Source organism: Phaethon aethereus (assembly GCF_964289735.1).
Source record: "Phaethon aethereus genome assembly, chromosome: 10".
Classification (NCBI taxonomy): domain Eukaryota; kingdom Metazoa; phylum Chordata; class Aves; order Phaethontiformes; family Phaethontidae; genus Phaethon; species Phaethon aethereus.
Window position 1 is genome coordinate 16,844,897 of NC_138586.1, and position 12,901 is coordinate 16,857,797.

Consider the following 12,901-nt stretch of genomic DNA (forward strand, 5'->3'; position numbering starts at 1 on the left):
GTGCGCCGGCCCACGGGCCGCGGGGTTCCCCCCCCCCCGCTCCCTCTCCGTATTACCTGCGAGGCGCCCGGCGCCCAATCAGCGTCCGCGGCGGCGCGGGGCGCGTGCCAATCAAGCGCGTCGCCGCCAATGGGAGGGCGGGCGGCGGGTCAGGTGACGCGGCGGCCGGCGGCTCCCCATTGGCGCGGCGCGGCCGGGCCCCGGAGTTGGTTTTATGTGCGAGGCGCGGGCGGGCGCCCCATCAGTGCCCCGACGGCGCCGAGCGGGAGCGCGGCCGCGCTGCGCCTCGCCCTGCTGCGCCGCCCTGCCCGGCCCGGCCCGGCGCGGGGGGCGGGCGCCTCTGGGGGCGGGTGGCTTTTTAGGGCTGTTTTTTGGTTGTTGTTGTTTTTGTGTCGGACGGGGGGTGCTCGCCTCGCTGCCCGCCCGCGGCCGGGGGCCGCGCCTGCCCGCAGCGGGGGTGGGGGTGCGTTTTGGGGTGGTTTTGTACTTTTTTGGGGGCGGGCGGGCGGGAGGAGGAAGGGGGGGGGCAGGCTGCCGCCGCCGCGCCGACGGCCCCGCGCCCATGACGATGCTGCTGGACGGAGGGCCGCAGTTCCCGGCGCTGGGGGTGGGCGGCTTCGCGGCGCCCCGCCACCACGAGATGCCGGGCCGCGACGCCGCCGCCAGCGGCATGGGGCTGGGCCCCTTCGGGGACTCCTCGCACGCCGCTGCTGCCTTCAAGCTGAACGCGGCCCCGCACGACCTCGCCGCCGGGCAGAGCTCGGCGTTCACGCCGCAGGCGCCGGGCTACGCCAGCGCCCTGGGCCACCACCACCATCACCACCACCACGCCGGCCAGGTGCCTTCCTACGGCGGGGCCGCCGCCTTCAACTCCACCCGCGACTTTCTCTTCCGCAACCGCGGCTCCGGCATCGCGGACGCAGCCTCCGGCACGGCGCAACACGGGCTTTTCGGCGGCTCTCCCGGCGGCTTGCACGGCCCCGGCGGCATCCCGGACACCCCGGGCTACTTGCTCTTCCCGGGGCTCCACGAGCAGAGCCCGAGCCACACGTCCCCCAACGGGCATGTGGACAACGGGCAGATGCACCTGGGGCTGCGCGGGGACCTCTTCGGGCGACCGGATCCTTACAGGGCCGTTTCCAGCCCCCGCACGGACCCTTACGCCGGCGCCCAGTTCCACAACTACAACCACATGAACATGAATATGGGCATGAACGTGGCGGCCCACCACCACCACCACCACCACCACCACGGCCCCGGGGCTTTCTTTCGGTACATGCGCCAGCCCATCAAGCAAGAGTTGTCCTGCAAGTGGCTCGACGAGAGTCAGCTCAGCCGGCCCAAGAAGAGCTGCGACAGGACTTTCAGCACCATGCACGAACTGGTCACCCATGTCACCATGGAGCACGTCGGGGGGCCGGAGCAGAACAACCACATCTGCTACTGGGACGAGTGTCCGCGGGAGGGCAAGTCCTTCAAGGCGAAATACAAACTGGTGAACCACATTCGGGTGCACACGGGGGAGAAGCCCTTCCCCTGCCCCTTCCCGGGCTGCGGCAAGATCTTTGCCCGCTCCGAGAACCTCAAGATTCACAAGCGGACGCACACAGGTAAGGCCCGGGGGCACAGGCCTCCCCGCGGCGCTGCGCGGAGCTCCGCGGGGCTGCGCGGAACGGCTGCGCGGCGCTGCCGCCGCTCTCGGCCCCCTGCGCGCCTCTGCGGAGGCAACCATAGAAGTGCTAATGGAATCTCATTTTCGGTGACTTCCGCTCCTTTTTATTTTATTTTTAGGCCCGATTGGCGTCTCTCCTAATTAAATCAGCGCCACTTTTGTCAAAGTATTTTTATTTGCAGCCCCTTCAGCCCCCCGCCCGAGTAGAGGGTAGGCGGTGGAAGGCAGGAAGCAAATGTATTTTGGCTTGTATCCTTGAGTACGTCTTGTAAAACTGTCCGAGCCGCTGAATTTATCTCGGGTCTTCTTCCTCCCCGCGCTCGCCCAGCCACCGTCCCCGCCAGAGCTCAGCGCGGGCCTGGCGGGAGCTGAATTAGAAATAACAAAGGCTGACCTGAATTTATCCAACATGTAAGAAACCCTGCTGCCCATCTTCCCCTTCTTCATTTTTTGGGGTGCTTGTGCATCCCCAAGGTGGGGCGAGTGGGGCAGAGGCTGTCCTGGGAGGAGGCAGGCGGGGATGGAGAGGGGAACGGCCCACCTTCACCTCTCTGAATTTCACAGGTGAGAAGCCCTTCAAGTGCGAGTTTGAGGGCTGTGACAGGCGCTTCGCCAACAGCAGCGACAGGAAGAAACACATGCACGTCCACACCTCGGACAAGCCCTACATCTGCAAGGTGTGCGACAAATCCTACACCCACCCCAGCTCACTTAGGAAACACATGAAGGTAATGACCCCTGCGCCCCAGCCCTTTCCTCCCTGAGCGGGGGTGCTCAGTTGCTGGCAGGCTCAGGGCTCCATTCCCCGGGGCAGGGCTGAGCTGAGCGGTGCCTGCTGCTGTGCTCCACGGTCCCGCACGGCTCCAGTGGTCCCCGGTTGTCTAGGCCGTGGCTGGAGCACAGCCTGGGGAAATGGCGTAGTTTTCTTTTTGTGCTCCCACCGGTCCAAGCGCTGCCTGGTTTCCAGAGCGTGGCTCGGTGCTGGAGGGCTGTGCAAATCCAACCTGGCCTATGGCTGCAGGCCCCCACGCCGGGACGCTGCAGCGAAGTGGCCAGGAGCCGAGGCAGGCGTTTGCTGCCGGTGCTCAGGGTGGCCAGGCAGGGGCTGAGCCGCTGGACCCCAATGTCCCTCCTGCATGGGGGAGCATCCCGACCCGGCTCAGCGGGGTGGCGGGGACCCCGGGCTCGTTCCCATCTCTGCCTCTTGGTTTTAGGTGCACGAATCCCAGGGGTCGGACTCTTCCCCTGCAGCCAGTTCGGGGTACGAGTCCTCCACTCCCCCTGCAGTGGGCTCCGCTGGCAGTAAGGACTCCACTAAAACGCCGCCGGCCGCCCTTCAGAGTAACCCCGGCCACAACCCTGGACTGCCCCCCAATTTTAATGAGTGGTATGTGTGAAGGCAGCTGCTGCCCGGCCAGAGACTGGACCAAATGCGTTGGGAACAAGGAAAAAAAAAAAAAAAAGGACAAACCAAGCCAACTGCAGCTCGCTCCCACGGAAATGGAGTTTCCACACCAACGACCGCATAGGGCTACACCTAGTTAACTGCCAGGATCCGGAGGGGGGGTTGTCTTTTATTATTATATTATAATTATTACTATTTTTTGCAAGCCCAGACGCTGGACTAGTCATGTCCTTTTCTCAGGATTGGATTTCTTTTTTTTTTTTGTTGTCATTTTTTGCAGTCGCAGTTGTTTCTTTGAGATTTTTTTTTTCTTCCCTGCCCCAGTCTCTCTTCCTCCGATTCCTCACTTTATTTTTAATTTGTTTTGGTTTTCCTTCTTTCGGAGGGATGTTGACATGAGGATGAAAATTCTCCTTCGCCTTAGTGGTGATTGTTTAAACTTACAGTCTTAAACCGTGCCAAAGTCCTGTTATGTCTTGAACTTTCCTCTCTAGCTCTCCTGCTGCTTCTTTCTCTGCTCTCCTCCTCTTTCTCCTTCTCTCTCTCTCTCCAAGCATTACACTTGTGAATGTATTCTCGTCTGATGGGGTCGGTCAGTATTTTTCAGGATGAGGATGTGGTGTTTATTCTACCCAGATTGTGACGTTTAGTATAACAGTTGCCTTTTTGTAATAACTTTTTTGTAAATACATATCCATGATGCCATATTTATCGTTCGTAATTTAATTATTGATACAAAGTGCCGGGAACTGAACAATATTTATGGGGGAGAAAAAATTGTTTTCTAACAAAAAAAAAAATTACAAACAACAACAGGAAAAAATCCAACTCTGTACAGCTTTTGGTTATAACTGCTTTAGCATTAAAAGTTTATTGTTTTGGAAAAAGCCGTTTCTGACCTCCTCCGGGGGACGGGGCAGCCGCGGGTGCCGTGGCGGGCCCGGTTCGGCGCTGCCGCCGGGGCCGGACCGCTGTTTTCGGGCTGGCGATGCCGGGTGAAGCCGCCTCCTCGCCGCTGCTTTTTCCTCCCGTCCCTTTGTCCCCGCCCTCCGCCGCCCAACGGCTTCGCTTCCCCGCCGCCTTCCCGAGCGGACGGAGCCCGGGGCGCGGCCGAGGGAGAGGAGCGCCGGCGGCAGCGGGGCCGCCTCGACGGGGAGGTCCCCGACGGTGAGTACCGGGCCGGGGCGGCGCGGGGCCCGGCGAGCCGTGCAGGACCAGTCCCACCGCCACCGGGCTGGTCCCGGAGGAGGCCGTGGGGCGACTTCGCGGCGCGCCCGACTTTCCCCGTTATCGTCGGGGGTTTGGGTTTTTGTTTTGTTTTGTTTTTTATCTTCTTTATTCTGACTAGGATGTGGAAAAGCCTCCCCGTCCTCAGGAGAGCAAAGTGGTCAAGCAGAGACATCTCACCCCAGAAACTTCTCCGGCGCCGCCCGGGAGCCCCAAGCAGCCAGAGTGACGGTGGAAACCGCCCCCCACTCCCGGCAAACCTCCGTGCCCTCGGGAGATGCCCGTGGCCCCGCGGGCCGGCCGGAGCCCCTGCGGGGATGCAGACGGCTTCCGGTCCCGGCGGAGCCCCGGCGCCCAGCTCCGCAGCCGCAGGGACCGCACCGCAGGCTGACCTCAGCTGCGGGGGGAGGCAGGGACCCGCACCCCGGGCTCCGCATATCCTCTGCCCGGGAGAGGCCCCAGACGGGCCCGTCTTGAACTTGACTCGGGGCACTGCGGGGGGACGGAGGTGGCCCGTCCCCTCCAGTCTGCCGCAAGGTCCGCACGGGCGAGCAACCCCCAAAGCCTTGCATGCTTTAAAAATTAAGTTTAAACAAATCTACCCTTTCTTCTCTCAAAAAAAAAAAAGAAAAAAGAAAAAAAAAAAAGGTTTATCGGGCAGAAAAAGACAGAAAGAAGGTGGATCACATCCGGGAAAAAAAAAAAAAAGACCCCCCCAGGCCCGGTGCAGGCAGGTTTCCCGTTCCTCACTGCCCAGCCCGGCCCCTTAAAATAGTTCCCTTTGAGGTGCCCCGGCCAGGCACGGACCTCCGCTTCTTCCATGCTGTGAAACCTTTCTCTCGCTGTGCGCAGAGCCGAGCCGGGGGCTGGACGCGGAGCGCTGCCGGCCCGGGCCCTTCCCGGGGGGCGAGCGGGGCCGCCCCGCACCGCGGCGGGCGAGGAGGAGTGGAGCCGCCGGGGGCCGTCGGGTTTTCCTCGGACACCCACCCGGGTCGTGTCTGCGTCGCTCCGGACCGCGCCAGGCTTGGAAACGTGCCGGTAGGCTCGGTTTCGTTACTGCTGTGCTCGGCAGCGGGGAGGCGCGGGGTGCGCAGGGCTCCGCGGGTGCGCAGGGCTGGGCGGCGGAGCGCCGCGGGACGGGGCGGGGGTCTGCTGCTGTCGGTCCCCGAAACACCGTCCCAGAGCGAGGAGGCTCTACTCTGGCCGGGGTTGTCCGGCTCGGGGAGCGCCGTCGGGGTGCGGCGGGGAGGACACAGCATCTCCGGCTGGAAGCCGGGGCTGGGGCCATGCTGGTGGGCCTGCCCTCCTGCCTGTCCCCGCAGTTGCTTCCTTGGGCTTGGGGCACAGCCCCAGTCGTGTTTCTAGCAAGGGTTTAAAAACAGCCTCCTGGATCATTCGGCTTCCCCGGGGCAGCCGGGCGGTCCCCTGCCCTGGGGGCCTCCCCATCCAGCCAGGGCTAGCACCCGGTGTGGGGAGGGGGGGAGCAAACTGACCCACTGAGGTCAGGGCTCCGCCGTGGCATAGCCTGCCAAGGCTGCCACTCTGCAGCCCCCCCCACCCCCCAAACACCCCAGGACATTAATGTGGCAGGAGCAGCTGGGGGGGTGTAATTTGGGCTGGAGCAATGGGTTTGGGATGGGTGCAAAAAGGGCTGAAGACCTGTTTGGCTGTGAAACGCTCACAAAGCACGGGGTTCAGCACCGTGCAGTGGGGCAGGAGGGCCACGTCCCCCGAGCACCGCACGCTGTGCGGGTGGGCGCTGCTCTCCGGGCAGTGCCTGGGCCCCCCTGGCTGCCGCTGACCCCGAGGCCTCAGGGGTGAAGGCCAGGGAAGAGCTGTCTCACCCTGCAGCCGTCCTCAGCTCTCATGGACCGATAAGAAGGGTTTTTCTGTAAAAAGAAGCAAAAAGTCTCTATTCCTTGCCCTTGCCCATTGCAGGGAGATGGGGAGAGTCCTAGAGCAGGGAAGACCCTGCCTTTTCCCCAGATTTCTTTGGCTTTTTGTGAGTTGGGATGAGACAGCTCATGGTTTTCAATGCCAGCGCCTGGCAGCAGGGACCTGCGGGCATTCCCCGTGCTCGCGGCTCGGGCGACAGCGTTCCGGAGCTGGCCGGGGCAGGACAGCGCTGGCCGAGCAGGTGCCGTTTTAGCTCAGCTTTTAGTGCGTCGTTAATAATGGATCTTGCGTCGCACCCCAGACGAGTCCCAGGACAGTTCACAGAAAGGGGCCGCATTCTGCTGTCCTCTCTCAGACTGGCAGCCCCCTTGAAGTTGCTGTGCTGGCTTGTGTGAGCGGGATTAGGTGGATTTGTCCCCAAATAAACAGAACTCGAGATTTTTTTTTAAAGGGGTAATGTTGGTTCATTGTTCTATAAAGAATCTAAGCAGAGACAGGCGATGAGCTGGAGCCCTTCCTTCTCTACCAAGCTTTATGAGCCGTGAACATTTTGATTCCTTTGGTGTTATTGTTTTTGCGTATCTCTCTCTGTGTCTGGTGTAATCCTACGAAAATAATATTTTTTTTTCCAAGCTTTGTGCGTGCCATTAGCAGCTAGTGGTTGCACACAGCGTGGAGGCAGAGTCCTGAAGGCATTTGATCAGGTTGTGTTCAAGTGTCTCGGTGCTACGGCACCAGGAATGAAGTTCCTATAGTAACTCTGTCGGCGGTAAAGCTCTGAAGCAGTGGATAGGGTGTAGTATTGTGTGTTTGCTTTTTTTTTTGTTGTTGTTTTTTTAATATGATGTTCCCAGATTAAAAGCACCACACACTAACACCAAGCTCCTTTAGCTGAGCCTAACTTTCATGACTGTTTGATAAGCCATCCCTGTTATTTGTGCTGTTAGTATGATCAAACTATGTGGAAAATGTCTCTACAGAGATGCACTCTTGTTTTGGACAGCTAAAACTCTAGCATTAAATTCTTTGGAGATATCTAATTTTATTGTGGAGTGTGCAGAAGGAAATAATTTGTATCGTACTGACTAATCTGTACATCCCCTGCACTAACACATTTGGTTAACCTCGCTATGCTGTTTTGTGTGGGTTAAAAATATAATCTCTGTCTTGCAAGTGCCTACTCACCTGGACGTAACTGCAGGCAGTAAAAATCCTTGTGTAAGAGCTTACACTGGTGAGTGAGAATGGCAAAGCAGGGACCTGCCCCGCAGAGTTGGTGGGAGACTGTTTAGGATGGCGTTACAGACATCTGTTCTGTACTAGCCATGGAAAACCCCCCTGCAGAAACCGGGCAAGGTAGTTGTCTAAGGATGCACAGATATATTTCAATATTAAGATGCTAATTTTTATTCTTAGTAAAGAAGGTTGTGTGCTGCTTAGGTTTTCCTTTAGCTAATGGGTCGGTAATGTTTCTCCATTTCTAATGTTTGCGAGAAAAGAAACTTTAATAAAAAGGGCTGGGCGGGGGGGGAAGGGTTTAGCTGAATGATTTTGTTGTGGCAACTTTTTCAATAGTGGCAGCTTTGAGATTGCCAAAGCTCGACTTTGAGATGGTTGAATGGGCGATACGTGAAGTTCTTTTCGAGGGAGACCCAGCCGGCACGTTGGGGATTCATTCCCCTGCCCGCTGGGCAGGGTAGCCTGGCGTGGGGCAGCCGGGAAGCTGGGTGAGGGGAAAAATCACCGGTGGTCCGTCCGGCTGGAAAGAGGCTGGGGAAGCTGGAGAGGCTTAATGACCGAGGAGCATGAAGGGTATGCGTAGAATAGGGCTATTCCCATGGTTTTGTCCTTTTTCAGAGCGTCGTATAATCCCGGTCTGGGCCTGTGGTAGTCCCGCAGATACAAAATGGCTCTTAGGCGGGGTTTTTTGGGCACTTGGCACAGCGGAGCAAGGGGCTGGGCAGCGATCCTGAAGCTTTTGAGGAGGCTGTGCCCTACCTGGCTTCCAGCGTCTCCATCTCTGGTGTTCCGGCAGAAACCCGGGTAGGAAAAAAGTGGAACCTTGGCAGGGTTTGGTAACGGGGGGAAAAAAGTGTTTTGCCCTGCAGCCTGTGCCGGGGGCCGTGCCCGGGCGGGCGCGGGGTCGTCACCGCTCCCCGTGCTTCAGAGGGAGCGGAGTGGGGTTTTGGAGCAGAAATGAGTGTTGTGCTTTATTCACAGGCCGGGACGTGGCCGTTAGCTGGCAGGGTCACAGCAGGGTAGAGGACATCGGGATTTTGGTTTCTGCTAGCCATGGGCTTGCTGCATTTGTATGCCACAGAGAATAACCACCTTGGAAAATACAGCTACAGCCAGAAAGGCTTGAGAGGCAGTGAATCAGCATACAGTATTTGCTTTAAATAAAATTACCTACTTCTTTATCTCTTCTTTAAATTTCTCCCGGTTTCACTAAGACATCATTCCAGTGCAAAATCTTGTGTTTGTGTGTTGATTTGGGTTTTTTTTTGAAGTATTGTTGCTGCTTTCCATGCTTTACATAGCATAATTCTGTTACTGTTTTGGGCAAGAAGAAGATGTTGCTCTTTTTGTTTGCTTTTTTCCTTATTTTCATTTGTTTTGTGTTTGCTTTTTAACCCGTGTTAGTAGAATGCAGTTGAATTTAGGGTTTCCACCACTTCACTGTGTTCTTACTGAAAACAAACATTTCTTTTGTTTGCATTTAGCATCCTATTAAATCCATGGACTTGAGCTTCTCAGTAATTATTGGTAACCTCAAGAAAAAAGTAGAACTTGTGTTGAGATCGGTGAGAGAAGCTCAGTCTTAACTATAGGAAAAGGCTGAATTTGGACTCAAATACTATCTTTAATTAGGAGAAAAATCTCTGTGCAGTAGATTATGTGACTAAAGTTCCTCTGATGCATGTAGAGTTTGGAAGGACTGGACTCTGGCTGCTCACTGATGCAAGGGCTCCTGGTGCTGAGGAAGGCAGATGTTCCCCAGAATACTCATTTTTCCTATAATATTTGTTTTTACTAAAAAGAAGATGCTGTAGGAACTTGCTGAAATTTAATCATAAATTATATCAATTAAGTCAATCAGAAATATTTAAAAATCACATTCGAAGCACCCTTGAAATGGACTTGCTTAATTTGACAAGACTTAGAAAGAAAAAGAAAGTGGAGATATATATCTGTTTGGTTTTTTTTTTACTTTTTCTCCTATTTTTTTCAGTGCACTGAGCCTCACTGGCTAGATTTTATTTTGTTGTTTTTTTGGTTTTTTTTTTTTGGTGATAGCTGTAAGGTCACATATCTCTGTGTTTTAAAGTGGAGCTCGAGCTTTCCTGTAAATGCCTGATTCTGAAGCTTGACTTATATTTTTAAAAATGAGGCTATCAATAATACTGTAAGAACTGGCAACACTGCAGCAGTAAAACATATATTTAATTTTTAATCTCGGCCCGCAGAAGTATTTTAAAATAATGCAGTAAGTGGAGTGATTTACTTCAATGACTTTGCACTGCTCATTTTTAAAATGAGACACCAATGTGATGTTGCAATCTGCTGCTTTTTTTCTGTTTCCTTTTCATTTTTTGCTGATGTGGAAGGAGAAGGCAGGCAAAGGACCAAAGGAGGTGAACCTGCACCTTGAAGATACTCCCTGTACCTTCGGCAGGATGCTGGGCTGGGATTAAAATAAAAAAGCTCTCTTGGTGCTCACTTTATGTCGCTGAGGGTTTGATTTCAGAGAAGTTCCCTGACCCTTTCCAAAATCTCAGGTTGGAGATGTTTAAAAAAAAAGAAGGGGGGAAAAAAAAAAAAACCCTGCGTAGCTATTAGTACTTTTTTGAAGTTACAAGCTGACACAGGGCATTTTAAGAATTATGATTTGGTAAAGAACTTACTGGGTCCTGCACTGGGTCGCTAAGCTGCACGGCTGAGCTCTGCAAGCCTTGCCTTGCAGCCCTGGTTTCTGTGTACGTTTAATACACCAGAACGGATCATGTAAGCTATATCATGATTTCTGTAATCAGAGGGCAGAGAAGAATACAGTGGGCTCACATCTGGGTCTGCCAAGTGTAGTAAGTCCCAATTTCAGGCTGCGGCCACTTGATCAGCTTTTTAGAAATTTCTAACACAAAGTCAAGAAACTGCAGTATTAAAGCAAAATTCTATGTTGTCGTCTAATTTTCATCCAAACTAGGGGGAAAAAAAAAGGGTTCTAGAGAGAATAGTTTATATCAGCATCTTAATTTTATCACCCTTACATTTCTAGATTTCAGTGTTTTTCCATAGGTTAAGAAATAGTTTCCTTCCAGACTGACAATAAATCGCAGTGAAAGAATTAAGCCAGCATAAATGTCCCCTACAAAGTTTAAAATCACATATGCATCAGCGAAACATTAATGTCCTGAAAATATGTTTTCTTCTTTTCAGTAATTTTCTGTTCTTAAGCTCGGACAGGCTTTTACATAAAAGCTAGTTGTCAGTGCCACAGCGCGAGTAAGTCGCGCCCGGCAGAGAAGCTGACGCAAGGAAGGGCCATCGGAGAAATACTGCATTTCATAAACACAATCACTAGAGCATTAGGAGAGCAAACATGTGGTTTTATGAACATAGTTATAAATATTTAAACATGCAAAATGAAAATGTTACTAAATGTCTGGTTTTCATTATCTTTCGATGAACATTTTCATTCTTGGAAGCATTGCTAGCTGTCTGCAGAAAATGATCACCACCACCCTCTCCAGAATGAATGATGCGTAATGCGAAAACGTGTTAAAATGCACAGTTGTTTGTAATATCTTCTACCAAAGTGGAAGACATTCTACCAAATTTGGTATTCTACTGAATCGCAAAGTATTCTTGCCCGAGAAACAGGGAACCATCCTGCTTCTGTCAGCAACTTGCTTGCTAGATGTTATGAAAAAATCTAAGGACGGTTTGGAAAATATGTCACTCAGTGTGCTTGGAGTCGCGTCCTGCCATCCTTTCTCCAGCAAAATTCCTACAGAAGTCAACGAAAGATGCGGCTGCTGATTTTATCATTATTAACGTATTATTTTGAAGTGTCAACAAGTGTTGAAGCGTTCTGTGTGCCTCCGTGGAAGGGTTGGGAGGCTGCAGTAGGAAGCTTGGGGTGGGAAGCCTGGGGTCTGTCCCTTGGCTGGGTTCTCGTGGCGGGTGTGAGGCTGCGCCTTTAAATAGGATGGTAGCGGGCAGCGGCGATACGGGTTGTGCAATTTAGCTTGCGTGAGTGGAGGCCTGTGAGAAAGCAGAGGCCACGCTGTGCATCACTGTTCATAATAAGGCAGGTGTCTGATTCCTCAGATCCAGCGTAGTCAGCCGTCTCTCTTGGCTTCGGTTCTCCCCCATCAGTGCGTCCCCACAATGCTCTGACTGTGCCGCCTATGGCATGAAAGAAGATGCCAAATGGTTTATTTATTTATTTAAATGCACCGGGAAACCCATTTTATATTAGTCACATATTTAATCTCGACTGTCGTGAGTTTCTGCCGCGCCTGCTGGCGGCACGGCATCCCGTGCGCCGGCCCGTAGGCACGCACGCGCGTGCTGTTTACTATTCCTCCTGCGGTTGCTCCCACCAATAAATCTGCACTTGCTGTAGCCAGGATGGAAATCTTTAAGACAAAGGACTTGAATGGGCAGTTTTTTATTGCTGTGATAGAGTAGAAGGCCCCAAGCTGGGGGCTGGTGCATGCATGAATGCTGCCCTCCTTGGCTTGGTACAGTCTCCTACGAGCACTATACCAGTACCAGGGACTGTAGGAGGGAGAGGGCCCCAAGGCTGGTATTTCCCTATTTCAGTTCTTGCTCCTGTGACTGCAGCAAATCCCAAAGAAATGACGGCTGAGAAGTAAACTTGGGCAAGAGCGTGGAAGGGCAGCTGTCGGGTAAAGCAGGGGATGCCTGGGAGGGCAGCACAAAAACGTGGGAATGAGGAAAGGAGGAACAAAAGAGATGTGGGTTGGCGAAGGAGGAATAGGGGAGTGAAAGGAGGCCGGGCTGGTGCAGCAGCGAGGAGCTGCTCCTTGTGCCTGCGTGTGAATACACCCAGCTGAGGCTTTCGCATTTGCAGGCTGTTCAGGCAGAGCCGCCACAAAAGTGTGTGAGTCCCTGGAGACGCGCGCAGGCTCTGCCCTGTGGGAGGTGGCGTGCGCTGCTCGGCCATGCTACCAAGCTTCGGCTCCCACGATAAAGCTGTGCGCGGCTATCGGTCGGGCGCGGTGCGTGGGCATCGCTGGTCCCGTGCCGGGGCTGTGGGACGTGGCCGGTGGCGGAGCCCGTTGGCAATCCAGACCTGAGCTGCGAGGGTGAAGGAGCGGGCTGGCTTCCTGCGGGCAGCTTCCTGCCCACAGGGCTTGGGACCAGAGGGACCCTCGGGGAGCTGTTGTTGCCCTCCTGCTCCCCCATGCTCCCCTCCATTCCTGGAGGACCACAGCCCGGGTTCTGCCGCAGTGGAGGGACCGGGGCTGGTTTCTCAGCAGCAGGCGCGACGGTGCTGCTCTCTATCCGCTTACGTCAATGCAGACCTTTCCATGGACTCCAGTCTGGGTTGGATCAAGCCTTGCATGATTGTGGCCCTCGTGCATTTCAAAACTGTGCTAATCTATATCTGGATCCCAATGGGGGTACTCGGGATGAGCCGAGCTCGAACAATCCTTGGCAGTAGGGACAGA

The 12,901-nt window shown here is 54.4% G+C and overlaps 1 protein-coding gene across 1 annotated transcript; it reads left to right on the forward strand.

Annotated features, from left to right (window-relative positions):
- Window positions 1–562: 562 nt before the first annotated feature.
- ZIC3 (Zic family member 3) lies at window positions 563–5,623 on the forward strand (the record flags this gene model as incomplete). Its single annotated transcript, XM_082004243.1, has 3 exons — window positions 563–1,610; window positions 2,237–2,400; window positions 2,887–5,623. 3 exons carry the CDS (start codon window positions 563–565, stop codon window positions 3,067–3,069), a joined length of 1,395 nt encoding a protein of 464 aa, XP_081860369.1. The 3' UTR covers window positions 3,070–5,623.
- Between the last annotated feature and the right edge of the window lie 7,278 nt (window positions 5,624–12,901).